The sequence below is a fragment of the Salmo salar genome, chromosome 15 (assembly GCF_965601325.2).
Source record: "Salmo salar chromosome 15, fSalSal1, whole genome shotgun sequence".
Taxonomy (NCBI): domain Eukaryota; kingdom Metazoa; phylum Chordata; class Actinopteri; order Salmoniformes; family Salmonidae; genus Salmo; species Salmo salar.
This window is the reverse complement of record NC_138305.1, coordinates 63,039,595-63,065,611: the sequence shown is the minus strand read 5'-3', so window position 1 is coordinate 63,065,611 and position 26,017 is coordinate 63,039,595. Positions and strand designations below refer to the sequence as shown.

Here is a 26,017-nt window from a genome sequence, read left to right as displayed (position 1 = left end):
CTCTGGATCGATGTGTACGACAGCGTGTTCCAATATCCAGCAACTTCACACAGCTATTGAAGAGGAGTGGAACAACATTCCACAACTCTATGCGAAGATTCTGACTGGTTTTCTGACCAACTCCCCTACCTTTTTTTAAAGGTCTCTGTGACCAACAGATTTATATCTGTATTCCCAGTTATGTGAAATCCATAGATTAGGTCATAAGGAATTTATTTAAATTGACAGATTTCCTCATTGGAACTGTAACTCCATAAAATCTTTGAAATTGTTGCATGTTGCATTTATATTTTTGTTCAGTGTAGGTTGACTCATTTTCTCTGGCTTTGTAAAGACAACAGCCTAATGGGAGCCATACTTCCTTGTTCCCACCCTCAAAGGCTTTTCAAAACGGGGCCGTACTAGTTTACACGTTAACAGGAGCTATAGTACCGTGCACTGTCTATAGATAAATGAATAGCCACAATGGCTGCTTCTGATGATTCCTCTTTCCAAGAAGAGCTCACACATCCACAGGGCGGTCCTCCACCTCATGAATTAGCTATGAATTCTGGATATTGTGATTTGTTTACAACCAAGCAATGTAGCTGGCCCGTTTCTACCAGTGAGATGCAGAAATACTTGTATTTGCGTGTAGTGAGGAAATTCAACATTTTTGTGACACATACAGTATGATATGTTAATAACATATTACTGGACATACAGTGGTTTGCGAAAGTATTCACCCCCTTGGCATTTTTCCTATTTTGTTGCCTTACAACCTGGAATTAAAATAGACTTTTGGGGGGGTTGTATCATTTGATTTACACAACATGCCTACCACTTTGAAGATGCAAAATATTTTATATTGTGAAACAAACAAGAAATAAGAAAAGAAACAGACAACTTGAGCGTGCATAACTATTCACCCCCCCAAAGGCAGTACTTTGTAGAGCCACCTTTTGCAGCAATTACAGCTGCAAGTCTCTTGAGGTATGTCTCTATAAGCTTGGCACATCTAGCCACTGGAATATTTGCCCATTCTTCAATGCAAAACTGCTCCAGCTCCTTCATGTTGGATGGGTTCCGCTGGTGTACAGCAATCTTTAAGTCATACCACAGATTCTCAGTTGGATTGAGGTCTGGGCTTTGACTAGGCCATTCCAAGACATTTACATGTTTCCCCTTAAACCACTTGAGTGTTGCTTTAGCAGTATGCTTAGGTTCATTGTCTTGCTGGAAGGTGAACCTCCTCCCAGTCTCAAATCTCTGGAAGACTGAAACAGGTTTCCCTCAAGAATTTCCCGGTATTTCGCACCATCCATCATTCCTTCCATTCTGACCAGTTTCCCAGTCCCTGCTGATGAAAAACATCCCCACAGCATGATGCTTCCACCACCATGCTTCACTGTGGGGATGGTATTCTCGGGGTGATGAGAGGTGTTTGGTTTGCGCCAGACATAGCGTTTTCCTTGATGGTCAGAAAGCACAATTTTAGTCTCATCTGACCAGAGTACTTTTTTTCCATATGTTTGGGGAGTCTCCCACATGTGGAGTGTACGGCTTAAAGTGGTCCTATGGACAGATACTCCAATCTCCACCTTGGAGCTTTTTTTACAATTATTGTGAAACAAGTGTTTATTGGCCTTGATTGTTTTTACAATTATTGTGAAACAAGTGTTTATTGGCCTTGATTGTTTAATTCTAACATTATATGTAATACAAATCTCCAAACCTATTTTATCTTTGGTCTCTTTGTTGCCTCTCTGATTAATGCCCTCCTTGCCTGGTCCATGAGTTTTGGTGGGCGGCCCTCTCTTGGCAGGTTTGTTGTGGTGCCATATTCTTAGCATTTTTTAATAATAGATTTAATGGTGCTCTGACCTGTCCCTGACCTGTTTGGAGAGCTCCTTGGTCTTCATGGTGCCACTTGCTTGGTGGTGCCTCTTGCTTAGTGGTGTTGCAGACTCTGGGGCCTTTCAGAACAGGTGTATATTCAAGGCAATTTCAAGGAAACATTCAAGGCAATTTAGCTAGCTTGCTTGCTGTTGCTAGCTGATTTGTCCTGGGATATGAACATTGGGTTGTTATTTTACCTGAAATGCATCTGTGGATTAATTGTCCTTTACTCTGACAATTAATCCACAGATAAAAGGGTAAACCTTGTTAGTTTCTAGTAATCTCCCCTCCTTCAGTCTTCTTCTTTGGATTTTATATTGCGCTTGGCAACCAACTTTAAGGTACATTACCACCACCAACTGGTCTGGAGTGTGGACCTCAGTTCATCTTTCAATCACCCACGAGGGTATATGCTACTAAAAGCCACTGAGGAGATGGGAGAAGTGGGACTTGCAGCGCGTCAAGCATCAAAAATAGAACCAAGTTCTATTTTAGAGCAAAGTTCTATTTTAGCACCTGGCTTCGCAGACACTCTTTGACGCGCGTGTGCAGTTTGGATGAAATTATTGAATAACATTTATTTTGCAACGCTCGAGCACGTAACGCAAACAGTGTGGTCAGCATGTAAGATACAACGGTCGGTCACTTGGTCGGACGGTCTGTGTAATGCAGAAGAAGGGTACGCTATCAGTGGCGTAGTGTAGTTTCGCGGGCCCCCCATGAGGTCTGTGCAAAGCCCCCCCTTTTGCCATGGGGCAGAGAGAAAAGTGTGTAGTTTTATAGCTAATCTCATGCTATTTTATACATTTTGCTTTGAAGCAGAGAGAAAATGTTGCTGTTTTTTAGCTATATATTTGTCTTAATATTGACACAATTTGAAATATATATCTTGATAGATCAAAGTATCAGCTGTCACACCATGTAAAGGAACAACCTAATTTTGTAAAAAAAAAAACATAATAAATGCAACTAACTGGATTTATGTAAACTCTGTCAGACACCATAAAAGGCATTTCATTTTTACAATTATTGTGAAACAAGTGTTTATTGGACTTGATTGTTTAATTCTAACATTATATGTAATACAAATCTCCAAACCTATTTTGTTTTGTTTTATAGCACTATTAAATGCTCCAGGGCTAATTTCGTTAGCATTTTTACGTTTTTCTAGATTTAGAACATAAAACAACATTTATAAAGCAAACATTATCCATTAGGTCTAGCACAGCAAATACTTCAATTATTTAAGCATACAGTGCCTTCGGAAAGTATTCAAATCCCTTGACCTTTTCCACATTTTGTTACTTTACAGCCTTATTCTAAAATGGATTAAATAAATACTTTCCTCAGAAATCTACACACAATACCCCATAATGACAAAGCGAAAACCATTTTTTAGAAATGTTTAGAAATGTATGAATTAATAAAAAAACGTATAAGTATTCAGACCCTTTGCTATGAGACTTGAAATTGAGCTCAGATGCATCCTGTTTCCATTGATTATCCTTGAGATGGTTCTACAACTTGATTGGAGTCCACCTGTGGTAAATTCTATTGATTGGACATTATTTGGAAAGGCACACACAAGTCGATATAAGGTCACACAGAAGACAGTGAATCTCAGAGCAAAAAACAAGTCATGAGGTCGAAGGAATTGTCTGTTAAACTCCAAGACAGGATTGTGTTGAGGCACAGATCTGGGGAAGGGTGCCAAAACATTTCTGCAGCATTGAAGGTCCCCAAGAACACAGTGGCCTCCATCATTCTTAAATGGAAGAAGTTTGGAACCAAGCCATCAGTTACATAGTTGACAAGCCACTGACAGAGTTGATAATAGATACTCAAAACAGACATATTTTTGCCTCTAAATATAAAAGTTCAATAGAAACACTTATAAAATATAGACAATTATTCATTTGAAAATCCCTAATAAAAACATAACCATGCAATCAGATCTTTCAGTGCTCTGACAGTTGATGTTTTATGGAGTTTACAAAACTTGCATTTTTCTTCTTTATTCAAATGATATACACAGTAGCAATTCAGTTTTTCTTCAGTTGCTTCAGGACTCTAAAACCTAACATACTTGAACAAAAATTAATATTCTATTTATCAGGCAGATAGTTGACAGTTTATGGTTGTGACCATGGTGATTCCAATATTGTTTGTTTAAATCTATCAAAAGTAGAGAACTTGACAGACCATGAGGAATGTTGTTGCATTACATGTAATGAGGATATGAATAAGGGGTCCTTATGGTATACCTGACTCTGCTCATTCCTGATTCATTTAGGATTTTAGACAAATCTGATGGAATCAACCAAATTACCGGACATCTTTTAGGAATCAACATTTTGAGAGAAATATTATTTTAAGTCACAGAGGCCTATTGCAAGAAACTACATACAATAATTTTTCACGACCCTGCCAAGCAGCACTGCTTCTTCTAACTGCTCGATTAACCAGGAAGCCAGCCGCACCAATGTGTTGGAGGAAACACTGTACAACTGGTAATCGAAGTCAGTGTGCATGCGTCCGGCCCACCACAAGGAGTCGCTAGAGCGCGATAGGACAAGGACAGCCCAACCGGCCAAACCCTCCCCTAACCCGGACGATGCTGGGCCAATTGTGCACCGGCTGAAATTAACAATATTGAAAGTACTTCGAAAATTCCCAAAACAAATGTTTTCCCTCATAAAATTCCCTTAAATGTACATTTTAAGCTCAAATAATGCAACAAAATCCATTAATTTCAACTATAAACAAACTTTCCCTGCCAGACAAGAAGCATAGAGATGTAGTGAGCGGTGATGAGTGAGGGGAAGAGGGATACAGGGATGGGATGGAGGTCTGGTGCAAGCCACAAATCCTACAATCTAATCTAGATGCCCTCAATCTCACAAATTATCATGGAACCTACCAGGTACAACTCTAAATATGTAAACACGGGCACCCTCATAGATATCATCCTGACCAACCTGCCCTCTAAATACACCTCTGCTGTCTTCAACCAGGATCTCAGCGACCACTGCCTCATTGCTTGCATCCGAAATGGGTCCACGGTCAAACGACCACACCTCATCACTGTCAAACGCTCCCTAAAACACTTCAACGAGCAGGCCTTTATAATCGACCTGGCCCAGGTATCCTGGAAGGATATTGACATCATTCCGTCAGTAGAGGATGCCTGATTATTCTTTAAAAGTGCTTTCCTCACCATCTTAAATAAACATGTCCCATTCAAAAAATGTAGAACTAAGAACAGATATAGCCCTTGGTTCACTCCAGACTTGACTGCCTTTCACCAGCACAAAAACATCCTGTGGCATACTGCTTTAGAATCGAATAGCCCCCGCGATATGCAACTTTTCAGGGAAGTTAGGAACCAATATACACAGGCAGTTAGGAAATCAAAGGCTAGCATTTTCAAACAAATGTGCATCCTGTAGCACAAACTCCAAAAAGTTCTCGGACACTGTAAAGTCCATGGAGAATAAGAGCACCTCCTCCCAGCTGCCCACTGCACTGAGGCTAGGAAACACTGCCACCACCAATAAATCCACGATAATCGAGAATTTCAATAAGCATTTTTCTAAGGCTGGCCATGCTTTCACCTGGCTACCCCTACCCCGGTCAACAGCTCTGCATCCCCCACAGCAACTTGCCCAAGCCTCCCCCATTTCTCCTTCACACAAATCCAGATAGCTGATGTTCTGAAAGCGCTGCAAAATCTGAACCCCTACAAATCAGCTGGCCTAGACAATCTGGACCCTCTTTCTTAAATTATCCGCCGCAATTGTTGCAACCCCTATTACTAGCCTCTTCAACCTCTCTTTTGTATCGTCTGAGATCCCTAAAGATTAGAAAGCTGCCGCGGTCATCTCCCTCTTCAAAGGGGGAGACACTCTAGACCCAAACTGTTGTAGACCTATATCTATCCTACCCTGCCTTTCTAAAGTCTTTGAAAGCCAAGTTAACCAACAGATCACCGACCATTTCGAATCCCACCGTACCTTCTCCGCTATGCAATCTGGTTTCCAAGCTGGTCATGGGTGCACCTCAACCACGCTCAAGGTCCTAAACGATATCATAACCGCCATCGATAAAAGACAGTATTGTGCAGCCCTCTTCATCGACCTGGCCAAGGCTTTCGACTCTGTCAATCACCGCATTCTTAGCGGCAGAATAAACAGCCTTGGTTTCTCAAATGACTTCCTCGCCTGGTTCACCAACTACTTCTCAGATAGAGTTCAGTGTGTCAAAACGGAGGGCCTGTTTTCCAGACCTCTGGCAGTCTCTATACCACAGGGATCAATGCTCGGTTCTCTGTATACATCAATGATGTTGCACTTGCCTCTGGTGATTCTCTGATCCACCTCTATGCAGACGACACCATTCTGTATACTTTTGGACACTGTGTTAACAAACCTCCAGACGAGCTTCAATGCCATACAACACTCCTTCCGTGGTCTCCAACTGCTCTTAAAACCTGTTAGGACTAGGGGGCAGTATTGACACGGCCGGATAAAAAACGTACCCAATTTAATCTGGTTACTACTCCTGCCCAGTAACTAGAATATGCATATAATTATTGGCTTTGGATAGAAAATACCCTAAAGTTTCTAAAACTGTTTGAATGGTGTCTGTGAGTATAACAGAACTCAAATGGCAGGCCAAAACCTGAGAAGATTCCATGCAGGAAGTGGCCTGTCTGACAAGTTGTGTTTCATCTTGGCTCTTTTTATTGAAGACTGAGGATCTTTGCTCTAACGTGACACTTCCTACAGCTCCCATAGGCTCTCAGAGCCCGGGAAAAAGCTGAACGATATCGAGGCAGCCTCTGGCTGAAACACATTATCGCTTTTGGCAAGTGGCCGATCAGAGTACTATGGGCTTAGGCGCGTGCCCGAGTCGACCCCATGCTTTATTTTCTTTCGTCTGTTTACCTAAACGCAGATTCCCCGTCAGAATATTATCGCTTTTTTATGAGAAAAATGGCATAAAAATTGATTTTAAACAGCGGTTGACATGCTTCGAAGTACGGTAATGGAATATTTAGAAATTTTCTGTCACGAATTCCGCCATGCTCGTCACCCTTATTTACCCTTTCGGATAGTGTCTTGAACGCACGAACAAAACGCCGCTGTTTGTTTTAAAAACCTACACTCGATCCCTCCGATGTCAACAACTACAGACCAGTATCCCTTCTTTCTTTTCTCTCCAAAACTCTTGAACGTGCCGTCCTTGGCCAGCTCTCCTGCTATCTCTCTCAGAATGACCTTCTTGATCCTAATCAGTCAGGTTTCAAGACTGGGCATTCAACTGAGACTGCTCTTCTCTGTGTCACGGAGGCTCTCCGCACTGCTAAAGCTAACTCTCTCTCCTCTGCTCTCATACTTCTAGACCTATCTGCTGCCTTTGATACTGTGAACCATCAGATCCTCCTCTCCACCCTCTCCGAGTTGGGCATCTCCGGCGCGGCCCACGCTTGGATTGCGTCCTACCTGACAGGTCGCTCCTACCAGGTGGCGTGGCGAGAATCTGTCTCCGCACCATGCGCTCTCACCACTGGTGTCCCCCAGGGCTCTGTTCTAGGCCCTCTCCTATTCTCGCTATACACCAAGTCACTTGGCTCTGTCATATCCTCACATGGTCTCTCCTATCATTGCTATGCAGACGACACACAATTAATCTTCTCCTTTCCCCCTTCTGATAACCAGGCGGCGAATCGCATCTCTGCATGTCTGTCAGACATATCAGTGTGGATGACGGATCACCAGCTCAAGCTGAACCTCGGCAAGACGGAGCTGCTCTTCCTCCCGGGGAAGGACTGCCCGTTCCATGATCTCGCCATCACGGTTGACAACTCCCTTGTGTCCTCCTCCCAGAGTGCTAAGAACCTTGGCGTGATCCTGGACAACACCCTGTCGTTCTCCACTAACATCAAGGCGGTGACCCGATCCTGTAGGTTCATGCTCCACAACATTCGCAGAGTACGACCCTGCCTCACACAGGAAGCGGCGCAGGTCCTAATCCAGGCACTTGTCATCTCCCGTCTGGATTACTGCAACTCGCTGTTGGCTGGCCTCCCTGCCTGTGCCATTAAACCCCTACAACTCATCCAGAACGCCGCAGCCCGTCTGGTGTTCAACCTTCCCAAGTTCTCTCACGTCACCCCGCTCCTCCGCTCTCTCCACTGGCTTCCAGTTGAAGCTCGCATCCGCTACAAGACCATGGTGATTGCCTACGGAGCTGTGAAGGGAACGGCACCTCCATACCTTCAGGCTCTGATCAGGCCCTACACCCAAACAAGGGCACTGCGTTCATCCACCACTGGCCTGCTGGCCCCCCTACCTCTGAGGAAGCACAGTTCCCGCTCAGCCCAGTCAAAACTGTTTGCTGCTCTGGCACCCCAATGGTGGAACAAGCTCCCTCACGACGCCAGGACAGCGGAGTCAATCACCACCTTCCGGAGACACCTGAAACCCCACCTCTTTAAGGAATACCTAGGATAGGATAAAGTAATCCTTCTAACCCCCCCCCCCCCCCCCTTAAAATATTTAGATGCACTATTGTAAAGTGGTTGTTCCACTGGATGTCATAAGGTGTATGCACCATTTTGTAAGTCGCTCTGGATAAGAGCGTCTGCTAAATGACTTAAATGTAAATGTAAATGTTTGGATATAACTATGGATTATTTTGAACCAAACCAACATTTGTTATTGAAGTAGAAGTCCTGGGAGTGCATTCTGACGAAGACAGCAAAGGTAATAACATTTTTCTTATAGTAAATCTGACTTTGGTGAGTGCTAAACTTGCTGGGTGTCTAAATGGCTAGCCCTGTGATGCCGGGCTATCTACTGAGAATATTGCAAAATGTGTTTTCACCGAAAAGCTATTTTAAAATCGGACATATCGAGTGCATAGAAGAGTTCTGTATCTATAATTCTTAAAATAATTGTTATGTTTTTTGTGAACGTTTATCGTGAGTAATTTAGTAAATTCACCGGCAGTGTTCGGTGGGAATGCTAGTCACATGATAGTCACATGCTAATGTAAAAAGCTGTTTTTTGATATAAATATGAACTTGATTGAACAAAACATGCATGTATTGTATAACATAATGTCCTAGGGTTGTCATCTGATGAAGATCATCAAAGGTTAGTGCTGCTTTTAGCTGTGGTTTGGGTTTATGTGACATTATATGCTAGAGAGGTTAAATGCAAGTAAAACTAAATGCATGCTCCTCAACCAATCGCTGCCCACACTCGCCCACCCGTCTAGCATCACTACTCTAAACGGTTCTGACTTAGAATATGTGGACAACTCCAAATACCTAGGTGTCTGGTTAGACTGTAAACTCTCCTTCCAGACTCACATTAAGCATCTCCAATCTAAAATTACATCTAGAACCGGCTTCCTTGTTACGATCTTCATAAAGGACGGACCAAGGTGCAGCGTGAGTTGAGTTCCACATCTTTATTTAAAGTGAAACTTCAAAAAAACAATAAACAAACAACGAAACGTGAAAGCCGTGGTGCAACATGCACACACACAAAACAATATCCCACAAAGCAGGTGGGAACAAATGACAACTTAAGTATGATACCCAATTAGAGACAACGATAAACAGCTGCCTCTAATTGGGAACCATACTCACCAACAAATATAGAAATACGAAATACTAGATAACCCCCCTAGTCACATCCTGACCTAAAACACCATAGAGAACCCCGAGGGCTCTCTATGGTCAGGGCGTGAAAGTCCTATTTCGCAACAAAGCATCCTGCCAAACATACCCTCGTAAAACTGACTATCCTACTGATCCTTGACTTAACATTTACAAAATATACTCCAACATTCTACTCAGCAAATTGGATGTAGTCTATCACAGTGCCATCCATTTTCTCACCAAAGCCCCATAGACTACCCACCACTGCAACCTGTATGCTCTCGTTGACTGGCCCTCGCTTCATTTTCGTCGCTAACCCACTGGCTCCAGGTCATCTACAAGTCTTTGCTAGGTAAAGCCCCACCTTATCTCAGCTCACCATAGCAGCACCCACCCGTAGCATGCGCTCCAGCAGGTATATTTCACTGGTCATTGCCAAAGCCAACTCTTCCTTTGGCCACCTTTCCTTCCAGTTCTCTGCTGCCAATGACTGGAACGAATTGCAAAAATCACTGAAGCTTCTATCTCCCTCACTAACTTTAAGCACCAGCTGTCAGAGCAGCTTACCGATCATTGCACCTGTATACAGCCCATCTGTAAATAGCCCACCCAACTACCTCATCCCCATATTGTTATTTATTCTTTGCTCCTTTGCACCCCAGTATCTCTACTTGCATATTCATCTTCTGCACATCTATCACTCCAGTGTTTAATTGCTAAATTGTAATTCTTTTGCTACGATGGCCTATTTATTGTCTTACCTCCCTTATCTTACTACATTTGCACACACTGTATATAGACTTTTCTATTGTGTTATTGACTGTACGTTTGCTTATCCCATGTGTAACTCTGTGTTGTTTGTGTCACACTGCTTTGCTTTATCTTGGCCAGGTCGCAGTTGTAAATGAGAACTTGTTCTCAACTGGCCTACCTGGTTAAATAAAGGTGAAATATATATACACTGCTCAAAAAAATAAAGGGAACCCTAAAATAACACATCCTAGATCTGAATGAATGAAATCATCTTATTAAATACTTTTTTCTTTACATAGTTGAATGTGCTGACAACAAAATCACACAAAAATAATCAATGGAAATCCAATTTATCAACCCATGGAGGTCAAGTCAAAATGAGGCTCAGTAGTGTGTGTGGCCTCCACGTGCCTGTATGACCTCCCTACAATGCCTGGGCATGCTCCTGATGAGGTGGCGGATGGTCTCCTGAGGGATCTCCTCCCAGACCTGGACTAAAGCATCCGCCAACTCCTGGACAGTCTGTGGTGCAACGTGGCGTTGGTGGATGGAGCGAGACATGATGTCCCAGATGTGCTCAATTGGATTCAGGTCTGGGGAATGGGTGGGCCAGTCCATAGCATCAATGCCTTCCTCTTGCAGGAACTGCTGACACGCTCCAGCCACATGAGGTCTAGCATTGTCTTGCATTAGGAGGAACCCAGGGCCAACCGCACCAGCATATGGTCTCACAAGGGGTCTGAGGATCTCATCTCGGTACCTAATGGCAGTCAGGCTACCTCTGGCGAGCACATGGAGGGCTGTGCGGCCCCCCAAAGAAATGTCACCCCACACCATGACTGACCCACCGCCAAACCGGTCATGCTGGAGGATGTTGCAGGCAGCAGAACGTTCTCCACGGCGTCTCCAGACTCTGTCACGTCTGTCACATGTGCTAAGTGTGAACCTGCTTTCATCTGTGAAGAGCACAGGGCGCCAGTGGCGAATTTGCCAATCTTGGTGTTCTCTGGCAAATGCCAAACGTCCTGCACGGTGTTGGGCTGTAAGCACAACCCCCACCTGTGGACGTCGGGCCCTCATACCACCCTCATGGAGTCTGTTTCTGACCGTTTGAGCAGACACATGCACATTTGTGGCCTGCTGGAGGTCATTTTGCAGGGCTCTGGCAGTGCTCCTCCTGCTCCTCCTTGCACAAAGGCGGAGGTAGCGGTCCTGCTGCTGGGTTGTTGCCCTCCTACGGCCCCCTCCACGTCTCCTGATGTACTGGCCTGTCTCCTGGTAGCGCCTCCATGCTCTGGTCACTACGCTGACAGACACAGCAAACCTTCTTGCCACAGCTCGCATTGATGTGCCATCCTGGATGAGCTGCACTACCTGAGCCACTTGTGTGGGTTGTAGACTCCGTCTCATGCTACCACTAGAGTGAAAGCACCGCCAGCATTCAAAAGTGACCAAAACATCAGCCAGGAAGCATAGGAACTGAGAAGTGGTCTGTGGTCCCCACCTTCAGAACCACTCCTTTATTGGGGGTGTCTTGCTAATTGCCTATAATTTCCACCTGTTGTCTATTCCATTTGCACAACAGCATGTGAAATGTATTGTCAATCCTTGTTGCTTCCTAAGTGGACAGTTTGATTTCACAGAAGTGTGATTGACTTGGAGTTACATTGTGTTGTTTAAGTGTTCCCTTTATTTTTTGAGCAGTGTATATATACATATATATATATTTTTAAAGCTATGAGTCTGGAGCAAGCTATGATTGGTTTATGAGGAGTGCCAATGTTATGGGTTAGGGGAGAGGGGTGAGAGGTGAGCATTGAGTAAGGAGGGGTGAGGAGGGTATAGGTGAGGGGTTAGGGGTGAGGGTTTATTCTCAGCTGGTCCTGAGAACATCCCTGTTTCTCAAACCCGAAATAGGCAAACATAGTGTGCAAGTGTGTGTTTGGATAGCAGTGTGTGCCAGTTCAGAGAGGTGTTCCCGTCATCTGACACTACAGGGTGACAACCAGTCCACAGCCACAGAAAAAGATTAAGACTCCTGGGACAGTGGGGACATATCAAGTCAACTGGTAGGCTATTATCCAGTTGTCCAGCAAGGACAGGGAAGAAGAGGCCTGCCAAGGCCAGTAGTCCCTTGGTCTAGCTAGGGTCTAGGTGTCCACTGTGCAGAGAATAGGGTACTCAGTTGAACGCCTCATGTTCACAAACCCAAGACGTGAGCTAGGTTGAGGAGAGAGGGTGTGTCCCACTCCCTACTGTATCATCATGGGCTGCTGAATAGTTTGAATGTCTGTTTCAAGCCTGGCCTCAGAGCCATATGAAATATACTTTATGTAGTTCTGAGCACCTGCTAGATCTATGATACCGATTAATGGTCTAGTTATTTGAGACAGAAACATAAGTAAGAAGGTTGGTCGGGGAGGATGGGTTGGCGTAATCCGCGATAGTCTAGCAATTCAAAGGTTGCATGTTCGAGTCGGGGACAACTGTACCATTTTAGTTAACCGTTCCCCTAACACTTATTCTAAACATAACCCAATTCACCTAAACTGCTAAGTAAATTCACCTAACTTTTGTCTTTTTAGTTTTCCTAAATTTTGTAGTAACTGCCAACATACATTCTCCCCGTAATTCTCCTTTTGTTACGGTGCAAAAAGCAACCTGGTCTCAAATAAAGACATACTATACAGCCTCCAAGATGTATGATAAGGTAAGTCATCCAATTTGTATGCTATGTACGACCGGGTAAGCCATCCTCTAATTCGAACAGTTGAAGTCGGAAGTTAATATACACCTTAGCCAAATACATTTAAACTTAGTTTTTCACAATTCCTGACATTTAATCCTAGTAAAAATTCCCTGTCTTAGATCAGTTAGGATAACCACTTTATTTTAAGAACGTGAAATGTCAGAATAATAGTAGAGAGAATGATTTATTTCAGCTTTTATTCCTTTCATCACATTCCCAGTGGGTCAGAAGTTTACATACACTCAATTAGTATTTGGTAGCATTGCCTTAAAATAGATTAACTTGGGTCAAACGTCTCCTTGCTTGCACACACTTTTTCAGTTCTGCCCAAACATTTTCTATAGAATTGAGGTCAGGGCTTTGTGATGACCACTCCAATACCTTGACTTTGTTGTCCTTAAGCCATTTTGCAACAACTTTGGAAGTATGCTTGGGGTCATTGTCCATTTGGAAGACCCATTTGCGACCAAGCTTTAACTTCCTGACTGATGTCTTGAGATGTTGCTTCAATATATCCACATAATTTTCCTATCTCATGATGCCATCTATTTTGTGAAGTGCACCAATCCCTCCTGCAGCAAAGCACCCCCACAACATGATGCTGCCACCCCCGTGCTTCACGGTTGGGATGGTGTTCTTCGGCTTGCAAGCTTCCCCCTTTTTCCTCCAAACATAACTACCGTCATTATGGCCAAACAGTTCTATTTTTGTTTCAGACCAGAGGAGGTCTTTGTCCCCATGTGCAGTTGCAAACCGTAGTCTGGCTTTTTTATGGCAATTTTGGAGCAGTGGCTTCTTCCTTGCTGAGCGGCCTTTCAAGTTATGTCGATATAGGACTAGTTTTACAATGGATATAGATACTTTTGTACCTGTTTCCTCCAGCATCTTCACAAGGTCCTTTGCTGTTGTTCTGGGATTGATTTGCACTTTTCGCACCTAAGTACGTTCATCTCTAGGAGACAGAATGCATCTCCTTTCTGAGTGGTATGACGGCTGCGTGGTCCCATGGTGTTTATACTTGCGTACTATTGTTTGTACAGATGAACGTGGTACCTTCAGGCATTTGGAATTTTCTCCCAAGGATGAACCAGACTTGCGGAGGTCTTGGCTGATTTCTTTTGATTTTCCCATGATGTCAAGCAAAGAGGCACTGAGTTTGAAGGTAGGCCTTGAAATACATCCACAGGTACATCTCCAATTGACTCAAATGATGTCAATTAGCCTATCAGAAGCTTCTAAAGCAATGACATAATTTTCTGGGATTTTCCAAGCTGTTTAAAGGCACAGTCAACTTCTGACATTCTGGAATTGTGATACAGTGAATTATAAGTGAAATAATCTGTCTGTAAACAATTGTTGGAAAAATGACTTGTGTCATGCACAAAGTAGATGTCCTAACCGACTTGCCAAAACTATAGTTTGTTAACAAGAAATGTATGGAGTGGTTGAAAAACAAGTTTTAATGACTCCAACCTAAGTGTATTTAAACTTCCGACTTCAACTGTATATACAGTATAGTATAGCATTATAAGATTACATTATTTGTGTTCAGCCAAACTGTTCATTGATTTGTTCTGTCTTTTCTGGAGGCCTCAAGTCACATGCAAATCCCATACTCACTCACTCAAACACCTATAAACTCAGCAACTCCTGTTGTGTAGTGATACTAGCGATGTGCAATTTCAACCCAAACTGCTCCTAGGGCTGCTGCCCCTCTGCTGCTCCCAGCTTATGTCAACCAGTATTTATATTTTAAATCTTTTTTTTGTGGTATTTTACTCCCTTTTTCTCACCAATTTCGATCTTGTCTCATCGCTGCAACTCTCCAACAGGGTCAAGAGGCGACGGTCGAGTCATGCGCCCTCTGAAACATGACCTGCCAAACCGTGCTTCTTAACACCCTTCAGCTTAACTCAGAAGCCAGCCGCACCAATGTGACGGAGTAAACACCATTCAACTGACGACCGAGGTCAGCCTGCGGGCACCCGGCCCACCACAAGGAGTCGCTAGAGCGCAATGAGCCAAGTAAAACCGCCCCGGGCGAACCCTCCCCTAACTCGGACGACGCTGTGCCAATTGTGCGCCGCTCTATGGGACTCCCGGTCACGGCCGGGTGTGACACATCCTGGGAACAAACCCGGGTCTGTAGTGACGCCTCTAGCACTGCGATGAAGTGCCTTAGACTGCTGCGCCACTCGGGAGGCCATGTCTACCAGTATTTCAACCAATATTTGTTCTGGATCAATGCCATGAGTCACAAACCTTCTATGTGGCAATGTGCAATTCTCAGTCAACAATACAATGCTCCTTATTTACATTTTAGTCATTTAGCAGAGGAGCAATTATGGTTAAGTGCCTTGCTCAAGGGCACATCACCAGATTTTTCACATTGTCTGCTCAGGGATTCAATCAAGTGACCTTTCGTTTACTGGCCCAATGCTCTTAACTACTAGGCTACCTGCCACCCCATGTATTATTTCACACACATATGAGCTTGTGTGACATTTAATATTTTTATCTCAACTCTTCCCATGTCGTCAGCTACAGTAAATAACAGAGGTCCTTCTGAAAATACAGGAAGTATGTCATTAAAACCTATGGCTCCCCACATGAAAAAATACTATAGCGTATACTTTGGTAGGAATACTATAATACTCACTGTGGTGTTTTGTGGCAGAAACACTACAGTGAATATTGTAGTATACTGTAACATTTTATTGTATTGTGTAGCTTACATGCTGTATCATAAATAAACTTTGATTTGCGTAACACATGGTTACAATATACCCTATTATGGAATAAAAGAAAACAGAGAGGTGAACTATCAAGTCATAGAATTTATTTGCATAGATTGAACATGCTATCAAATCAGTTGACATAAATCAGTACTACGTAGAATTTCAGGAAATTTGTTTTAAAATTACTATAATGACCATAAAAATCAAGCTTTTGGTGTGGTGTATTCATGTACTGTAGTATTTACCATAGTGCTTTTGTGGACTGTAATACATTTTACTGTAGTGTTTTTAGAGACATTGTATTATTTTTTTACATCGAAGTTGGGGGTTTTCTTGTTGAGGTAACCTACTGGTGTCACGGCTGTCAAAAGGAGAGGACCAAGCTGCATCGTGTGTGTAGTTCCACATTTTATTTAACCTGTGAAACTTTGCAATACATAAACTGAATTGACAAAACAACAAACCGTGATGCAGAGGAGAAACAAACACTACTCAAAAATAATAATCACCCACAAAACCCAGGAAGAAAAACCCCTACTTGAGTATGATCTCCAATTAGAGACAACGAGGACCAGCTGCCTCTAATTGGAGATCATCCCAAACAAGCCAGCATAGAAATACAAAAACTAGAACCTAAGAACATAGAAATAGAAAACATAGAAAAACACAACACCCCCTGTCACACCCTGACCTACTCTACCATTGAAAATAACATCTTACTATGGTCATGACGTGACAACTGGAGAAATACTAAAATATAGTTTTTCCCATAACCAGTAGGTAGGTAAGTAGGACTGGGTTCTGAACAGCAAGTTATACTGTAACCTATAGGGAACACAATATATGTTCTATTCTTGGCATGTAGGTTTCTCATTGGGCAGGGTATATGCAAATTTAATACTGTTGTATTTACTATAGTAAAAAAAGTAGTGTTTTTGCAGACATTTCTGTAGTATTTACTAGTGTTTTATGTGTGGGTAATACTGTAGTATTTACTATGGTATACTACAATATACTACACAATTCTATACATGATCAAGTGATACTACTGTGTGTAGTATAGTATTCTACAGTATACTATAGTTTACTACAGAATTCTATACTAAGTACTGTAATATTTTATAGTAAACTGTAGTATTTTTTAATGTGGATCAGTCAATAGTATGACAGTCAGCCACAACACAGGCCTTAGTTCAACTATAGACCCTAATAAGAAATCTTAACATTTCTCCCTCCCTGTCCCTCTCTCTCTCTGTCTCTCTCTCTCTCTCTACATTTCTCTCTCTCAGGGTTGGCAGACGGAGGATCCTAATGATCACCAGCCTCTGCCAGTTTGTGTTTGGTGTAAGCGTGGCATTCACGGGAAACTACTACCTATTTATGGTCATCCGCTTCCTGCTCGCCATGGTAAGTGTGTGTGTGTGTGTGTGCGTGTGTGAGAGTTGTAAGAAAAACCCTAATTATCAACACATGTGGAGTGTAATGTAGTGTAAGGAATGCAGGATGACGTAAGGAGACACTGTTTTAAATATTATTTTATGGGCAAATCCTAACTTGAGATATGCACTTTACTTGAAATGTCGGAATAATCTCCCATAAACATACAGTAATTGTATACTGTATGCAAAAGTTGCGGGTTATCTATGCATATCTCAAGTTGTTAGCAGTTATATACATTAGTTTGTATGATTCCAGTATTTGTATTTGTTATTATTAGATCGTTTGCCTAAAAGGAATGTCAGGTCATACTAGAGGGTATAAACTGTAAACTGCTTCCATAGTAGGCTCTATGTGTGCCTCTCTCTCTCTCTCTCTTTACGTCTTAAATTTCTCCCTTCCACCTCAGCCCTGAGCAGAAGTCCTACAGTTGTTTTCACTAAGGCCAAATGTACGATGCCCTCCGTAAGTATTGGGACATTGAAGCATTGTTTCTTCTTTTGGCTCTAAACTTCAAAAGTTTGGATTTTAAATCAACAATGACTATGAGGTTATTGATGGTTGGCAAAGTTACAGATGCAAACATCTTACCCCCAAGACATGCTAAACTCTCACCATTACAATAACAGGTGGGTTCCCAAAAAATTATTCAGTATTGAAGGTCCCCAAGAAGGTCCCATGTGGCTCAGTTGGTAGAGTATGGTGTTTTCAACGCCAGGGTTGTGGGTTCGATTCCCACGGGGGACCAGTAAGGAGAAAAAAATGTATGAAATGTATGCATTCACTACTGTAAGTCGCTCTGGATAAGACCGTCTGCTAAATGACTTAAATGTAAATGTAAACATAGCGGCCTCCATCATTCTTAAATGGAAGAAGTTTGGAAACACCAAGACTCTTCCTAGAGCTGGCCGCCCAGGGAGGTGACAAAGAACCCAATGGTCACTCTGACATGGCTCCAGAGTTAGTCTGTGGAGATGGTAGAATCTTCCAGAAGGACAACCATCTCTGCAGCACTCCCCCAATCAGGCCTTTATGGTAGAGTGGCTAGACGGAAGCCACTCCTCAGTGAAAGACACATGACAGCCCGCGTAGAGTATGGCAAATGGCACCTAAAGACTCTCAGACCATGAGAAACAAGATTCTCTGGTCTGATGAAACTAAGATTGAACTATTTCTCCTGAATGCAGAGTGTCACGTCAGGAGGAAACCTGGCACCATCCCTACGGTGAAGCATGGTGGTGGCAGCATCATGCTGTGGGGATGTTTTTCAGCGGCAGGGACTGGGAGACTAGTCAGGATAGAGGGAAAGATGAACAGAGCAAATTACAAAGAGATCCTTGATGAAAACCTGCTCCAGAGCACTTAGGACCTCAGACTGGGGCGAAGGTTCACCTTCCAACCATAAAACGACCCTAAGCACACAGCTAAGACAACGCAGGAGTGGCTTTGGGACAAGTCTTTTGAATGTCCTTGAGTGGCCCAGCCAGAGCTCGGACTTGAACCCAATCGAACATCTCTGGAGAGACCTGAAAATAGTTGTGCAGCAACGCTCCCCATTCAACCCGACAGAACTTGAGAGCATCTGCAGAGAAGAATGGGAGAAACTCCCCAAATACAGGTGTGCCAAGCTTGTAGTGTCACACCCAAGAAGACTTGAGGCTGTAATCGCTGCCAAAGGTGCTTCAACAAAGTACTGAGTAAAGGGTCTGAATACTTCTGTAAATGTCATATTTCGGCTTAATTTGCAAAAATTTCAAAAAAGGTTTTTGCTTTGTCATTATGGGGTATTGTGTGTAGATTGATGAGGGGAAAAAACGATTTAATCCATTTTAGTCCAATTCAAGGGGTCTGAATACTCTCCAAATGCACTTTACAAAAGGTTGCAGCTTCTAAGGTGCAGGGTTGAGTAACTGGGTGGTAGCCAGCTAGTGACAGTGACTAAGTTCAGGGCAGGGTAGTGGGTGGAGGCCGGCTAGTGAAGGCTATTTAACCATCTGACGGCCTTGAGATAAAGCTGTATTTCAGTATTTCTGTCCCAGCTTTGATGCACCTGTACTGACCTTGCCTTCTGGACGATAGCAGGGTGACCAGGCCGTGGCGCGGGGGGTTGATGTCTTTAATGATATTTTTGGCCTTCCTGTTACATGCCTCTCTGTGGGCCAGCCCTGTCAGTAGGGGGTGTGGCTTATGTTTAAAGAATAGCTGAGGAACAGGTGACCATCAGCAGAATAGCTCATGGAAGTGCTACACGTAAGAGTGTTTAAAAAACCTTGAAAACAAAAAGCATAACCAAAATAAAATATCCTGGCTATGTGACTGCAAATATTTACTGCATGTGTATAGGTCTGTGGACTGTATGAGTGTCTTCCTCGCTCCATCTGGATGCAAAGCAGTCAGCCTTAGAGAATGTTGATATGGCTAGCCTAGGCTAGTATCTGGATAATTCTCTGAAGATAAGGTTTGATCTACAGTATATTCTAACCACAGTCTGCTCTCACGTTCCATTTACTAAATACAGGATAAGTAGATAAGATATATGAGACTTGTTATCAGGCCTTAGATTAACTTCCTGCATCAACAGTAATCCGAGGTGTGTGTGTGTGTGTGTGTGTGTGTGTGTGTGTGTGTGTGTGTGTGTGTGTGTGTGTGTGTGTGTGTGTGTGTGTGTGTGTGTGTGTGTGTGTGTGTGTGTGTGTGTGTGTGTGTGTGATCAGCATTTGAAGCTCTGGCCTTGCGTTGTGTCCCCTTTTTTGATCTAATTGTAATGTTCCCTCCCTCTCTCTCGGTAGGTGTCCAGCGGCTACCTTGTAGTGGTGTTTGTGTACGTGACCGAGTTCACCGGCAACAAGGTACGCACGTGGACCTCCATGCACGTGCACGCCGCCTTCGCCGCAGGCATCATGATGGTGGCGATCACGGGCTACCTTGTGCGTACCTGGTGGATCTACCAGATCATCCTCTCCACCTGCACCTCGCCCTTCCTCTTCTTCTGCTGGAAGTTTCCCGAGACACCCTTCTACCTGATGGCTAAGGGGAGGCTCCAGGAGACCCAGGTCCTGTTGGATTCCATAGCCTGCTTCAACGGCCTGGAGCCTGGCCGCCTGAGGGCCGAGGACCTCCTGGAACCCAAGGAGGCTCTGCTGGAGAAGGAGGTGGCAATGGGGAGAGCCCAGCCAGCGGAGCCTGAGAGAAAGCTGAGCATCCTGGACCTGTTTGGGACATGGAGGATGGCCTGGAGGACAGTGACAGTGTGGGCAGTGTGGTTCATTGGCAGCCTGGGCTACTACGTCTTCTCCCTGGGCTCCATCAACCTGGGGGGCAACCAGTACATCAACCTCTTCCTGGCTGGTGAGAGGGGGATGGGGGTTGGTTTGTGTGTGCATGTGTACTGTATGTACTATGGGTATGTGTGCTTATAGAAAACTGGTCTCAGAGCATTTAGCATTATTCTGACACTTCATTTAGTATGATACTTTTGTGTATATATAGTGTATGTGGACACACCTTTGAATTAGTGGATTTGGCTATTTGCTGACAGGTGTATAAAATCGAGCACACCGCCATGCAATCTCCATAGACAAACACTGGCAGTAGAATGGCCTTACTGAAGAGCTCAGTGACTTTCAACATCGCACCTTCATAGGATGCCTAGGCTCCTCAGTTTCAGTGAAGGGAAATCTTAACGCTACAGCAGAAGTCTGCTAAATATGTGTACATGACCAATACAATTTTATTTGAATTTATTTTACGATGACATTCTAGACGATTCTGTGCTTCCAACTTTGTGGGTACAGTTTGGGGAAAGCCCTTTCCTGGTTCAACATGAGAATGCCCCCATGCACAAAGCAAGGTCCATACAGAAATGGTTTGTTGAGATCGGTGTGGAAGAACTTGACTGCCCTGCACAGAGCCCTAACCTCAACCCCATCAAGGGGTTAGCTTTAATAGGGCAGATTGTAGCTTCCATCAATGTAATTGTCTGCATCATTTTCAATCCCCCATATAGTGTCTGTGTAATATTGTTTTCCCCTTACCCTACCATAATTGAAGTCATGCGTCCTCCGAAACATGACCCGCCAAAAAGCGCTTCTTAACACAAAAGCCAGCTGCACCAATGTATCGGATTAAACAACATTCAGCTGATGACCAAGGTCAGCCTGCAGGCGCGCGGCCCACCACAAGGAGTCGCTAGAGTGTGGTGAGCCAAGCATGCCTGAGTCACCTCTTCACTGCTGACATTGAGACACCCGCCCGCTTAACCCGGAAACCAGCTGCATGAAACACCATTCAACTGGCGACCTGCAGGCACCCAGCCCGCCACAAGAGAGCGATAAACCAAGTAAAGCCCCCCCCCGGCCAAACCCTCCCCAAATCCAGACAAGTTGTGCACCACCCTATGGTACTCCCGGTCACGACCGGGTGTGACACAGCCTGGGATCGAACCCGGGTCTGTAGTGACACCTCAAGCACTGCAATGCAGTGCCTTAGACCACTGCGCCACTCAAGGAGGCCCATTAAATGTGACTTTCATATGACTGACGGCTTTAGTGAGAGGTCTAATGATTTAATAATTTCTGCCCTCCGTCAAACACCTTTGGGTTGAATTGGAACACCGACTGCGAGCCAGGACTAATCGCACAACAGTAGTGCCCGACCTCACTAATGCTCTTGTGGAAGCAAATCCCCCGCAACAATGCTCCAACATCTAGTGGAAAGTCTTCTCAGAAGAGTGGAGGCTGTTATAGCAGCAAAGAGGGGACCATGATTATGCCTATGATTTCGGAATGAGTCGTTCGACGAGCAGGTGTCCACATTCTTTTGGTCATGTAGTGTATATTATGTTTGGTATGGTTACCTAAGACAGATGGTTACTCAGAGTTGGGGAGTAATTGTTTGTTACTACAAAAAACGAACTCATCAGTTACGTTACCAGCAAAAATATTGTAATTGGATGACAGATACTTTTGAGAAACTAGATGATTACTTCTTGGGTATCTTTTAAATTCAGAAAGGATGTTTGCGAAAAATAGTTTATAACACCTTTCTTTTTTCTCAATGACATTCAATTCAGCATTGAAAAAAGCTACAAGTTTAAGTTTGTTTCACCTGAGCGGTGATTACACACCAAATGCGGTAGATTGATCCTTTTTGTCATCTAATGCCTTTTAAGGAGAAAGTAATGTAACTGAAAGTAATCAAATTAGGTTACTGATTACAATTTTGGACAGGTAACTAGTAACTAACGGATTACATTTAGAAAGTAACCTACCCAAACATTACATTACATTACATTTAAGTCATTTAGCAGACGCTCTTATCCAGAGCGACTTACAAATTGGTGCATTCACCTTATGATATCCAGTGGAACAACCACTTTACAATAGTGCATCTAAATCTTTTAAGGGGGGGGGGGGGGGTTAGAAGGATTACTTTATCCTATCCTAGGTATTCCTTAAAGAGGTGGGGTTTCAGGTGTCTCCGGAAGGTGGTGATTGACTCCGCTGTCCTGGCGTCGTGAGGGAGCTTGTTCCACCATTGGGGTGCCAGAGCAGCGAACAGTTTTGACTGGGCTGAGCGGGAACTGTGCTTCCTCAGAGGTAGGGGGGCCAGCAGGCCAGAGGTGGATGAACGCAGTGCCCTTGTTTGGGTGTAGGGCCTGATCAGAGCCTGAAGGTATGGAGGTGCCGTTCCCTTCACAGCTCCGTAGGCAATCACCATGGTCTTGTAGCGGATGCGAGCTTCAACTGGAAGCCAGTGGAGAGAGCGGAGGAGCGGGGTGACGTGAGAGAACTTGGGAAGGTTGAACACCAGACGGGCTGCGGCGTTCTGGATGAGTTGTAGGGGTTTAATGGCACAGGCAGGGAGCCCAGCCAACAGCGAGTTGCAGTAATCCAGACGGGAGATGACAAGTGCCTGGATTAGGACCTGCACCGCTTCCTGTGTGAGGCAGGGTCGTACTCTGCGAATGTTGTAGAGCATGAACCTACAGGATCGGGTCACCGCCTTGATGTTAGTGGAGAATGACAGGGTGTTGTCCAGGATCACGCCAAGGTTCTTAGCACTCTGGGAGGAGGACACAAGGGAGTTGTCAACCGTGATGGCGAGATCATGGAACGGGCAGTCCTTCCCCGGGAGGAAGAGCAGCTCCGTCTTGCCGAGGTTCAACTTGAGGTGGTGATCCGTCATCCACACTGATATGTCTGACAGACATGCAGAGATGCGATTCGCCGCCTGGTTATCAGAAGGGGGAAAGGAGAAGATTAATTGTGTGTCGTCTGCATAGCAATGATAGGAGAGACCATGTGAGGATATGACAGAGCCAAGTGACTTGGTGTATAGCGAGAATAGGAGAGGGCCTAGAACAGAGCCCTGGGGGACACCAGTGGTGAGAGCGCATGGTGCGGAGACAGATTCTTGCCACGCCACCTGGTAGGAGCGACCTGTCAGGTAGGACACAATCCAAGCGTGGGCCGCGCCGGAGATGCCCAACCCGGAGAGGGTGGAGAGGAGGATCTGATGGTTCACAGTATCAAAGGCAGCAGATAGGTCTAGAAGGATGAGAGCAGAGGAGAGAGAGTTAGCTTTAGCAGTGCGGAGAGCCTCCGTGACACAGAGAAGAGCAGTCTCAGTTGAATGCCCAGTCTTGAAACCTGACTGATTAGGATCAAGAAGGTCATTCAAACCTAAGGCAAAAACAAAAGGACAGTGGTTGGTCGGGGAAGATGGGTTGGCATATAACGGGAACGTCTAGCACCCCAAAGGTTTTGAGTTCGAATCTCATGATGGACAAATTTAGCATTTTAGCTACTTTTCAACTACTTTTTTGGATTATGTAATTTATCATATGTCTTGGAGGACTTATACAGGGTTCGATAGGTTACTTTCTAAATGTAATCCGTTAGTTACTAGTTACCTTCTTCTAGGGGGCAGTATTCGGAAGTTTGGATGAATGAGGTGTCCAAAGTAAACTGCCCATTACTCAGGCCCAGAAGCTAGGATATGCATATAATTGGTAGTATTGGATGGAAAACACTCTAAAGTATAACAGAACTGATATGGCAGGCAAAAACCCGAGGACAGTTTTTTTTCAGCTCACCTCTGATTACAATGGCTGGGAATGGGAATATAAAAGGAACACCTCCCAGATTGCAGATCCTAGGGTTTCCTCTAGATGTCAACCGTCTTTAGAAAGAGTTTCAGGCTTGTTTTTTGAATTTGTAGTTTTTCTAAGTGGCTCCCATTTTGGCTGTAGTGTTTCCTCAGGTACCCTATTATGTAAACAAACTATAAAATTTAAGACGGAGAATACCGGAGACCAAAAGGTTAAAAAAAAGGTACCTCTTGAGTGGCTAATTCCGCGACATTTCAAGCTAGCTGTGGAGTGAGTTTGTGGCAGATTTTTACCATTGTTACACCTACATATGCAGCATTACCGGGAATGCGGTCTCCGCAAACGTGAGAACTTTTATTTGTCACATGCGCTGAATACAACAGGTGTACAGTGAAATGCTTACATGGGTCATTCCAGAATTGGAGGACATTTTCTTGCCCACACATGAAATTTCAAGTAATCCATGCCCAAAATATTTGTCCTGAGACAAAATGTAATTATAGTTGTAGAAAAAAAGTGGTTCCAAAATTATTTAAAATACCAAATAGCTCTCGAGCACCCCCTAAAATTGCATTTTTCTCTTGTCCCACCTTGATGACCAACTTGCACATCAAATATAACACTAAAAATAAGTTTTAAATCAACTTTTTTGGTATGATTTGGTTTATATATGTCTCTTGTAATTGTTAAAACTATTTGTTTAATCATCAACATATTTTAAATGATATCAATTATGCACTGAAGTTGTGTGCCACAACATGCAAGCAGCCCTGTTACCAAAACCAATTTACCCTGGCAGAGGAAGAGAAAAAACAGTGAGTCACATGACACAGAGGAAATTACATCGTCAAGCCATTTGCTAACACCATGGGTAGACCAAAGTTAAGTCCTCTCTTCTATTTTTCCAATCTTTTCAGCCTTAATTGAGTGTGTCACTCTAACCAACACAACCCTGTTACTCATATTATCAGAATAAGACAAATTAATTTAAGTTTTCTGTTTTATTTATATAACTAAGTTTGTCCTTGACCTTGACAGTAACGCTACATTCCACAGCTAGCATCTATTCCTGAGAAAAAGCTAACATTAGCATTGATTCAAGTAAGAGTGTTGCACTACAGTAACAGGGTTGTATCTCCTTCAGTTCACTAAGAAGGGACAATCTATTACCTATTGTCAAATTAACACTAGAACTGCGATTTTCCATGACATTCAACAGAGTTCTGGCACACCATTGAGCGCTCCAGAAGTTCAGGCACCATCTCTATAACATCAGACAGCAATATGCTTTCTCTCGGGCCCTGAAGCTGAACCTCCCTGCAAATGAATGTGCAGTCCATATTGACTTCTCTGAGAACTAGTACAAGTACAAGCTGTCCATCTTGATGCATCACACCAACAGGCCACATTGCACACTGGGGTTTACTATGTGTGTGGGGTGGGGGCATCTGCCCCTACCTCCTTCTGCACTGTATCGGCATCTAGACTGAAGGGACCACCTGCCATACGGCAACACCTGGAGCCCATCCTGAGGGAAATTCGAGAGATGCCCGGATGTGACAACCATTCATTTTTTTAGCAACGGTCCCTGCACACAGTAGAAGCAGCGTGGTAATTTTACCTCTTTTGTACTGACATTTTAAAGAAGGTGTTTACAAGAGGAACCTGGAAGTACTTCG

At 43.9% G+C, this 26,017-nt stretch overlaps 1 protein-coding gene and 1 non-coding gene across 2 annotated transcripts in view; both read left to right on the top strand.

The window, feature by feature from the left end:
• The window catches only part of LOC106571810 (solute carrier family 22 member 16), a 66,726-nt gene that overhangs the window by 8,038 nt on the left and 32,671 nt on the right, over window positions 1-26,017 (top strand). Inside the window, exons 3-4 of the mRNA XM_014145277.3 lie at window positions 17,080-17,197; window positions 20,017-20,575. Of these exons, the coding sequence (XP_014000752.1) occupies window positions 17,080-17,197; window positions 20,017-20,575 (677 nt within the window). The remainder of the gene's footprint in view (window positions 1-17,079; window positions 17,198-20,016; window positions 20,576-26,017) is intronic.
• trnae-uuc (transfer RNA glutamic acid (anticodon UUC)) lies at window positions 17,900-17,975 on the top strand. Its single transcript has one exon. It is a non-coding gene; the product is annotated as a tRNA-Glu (tRNA).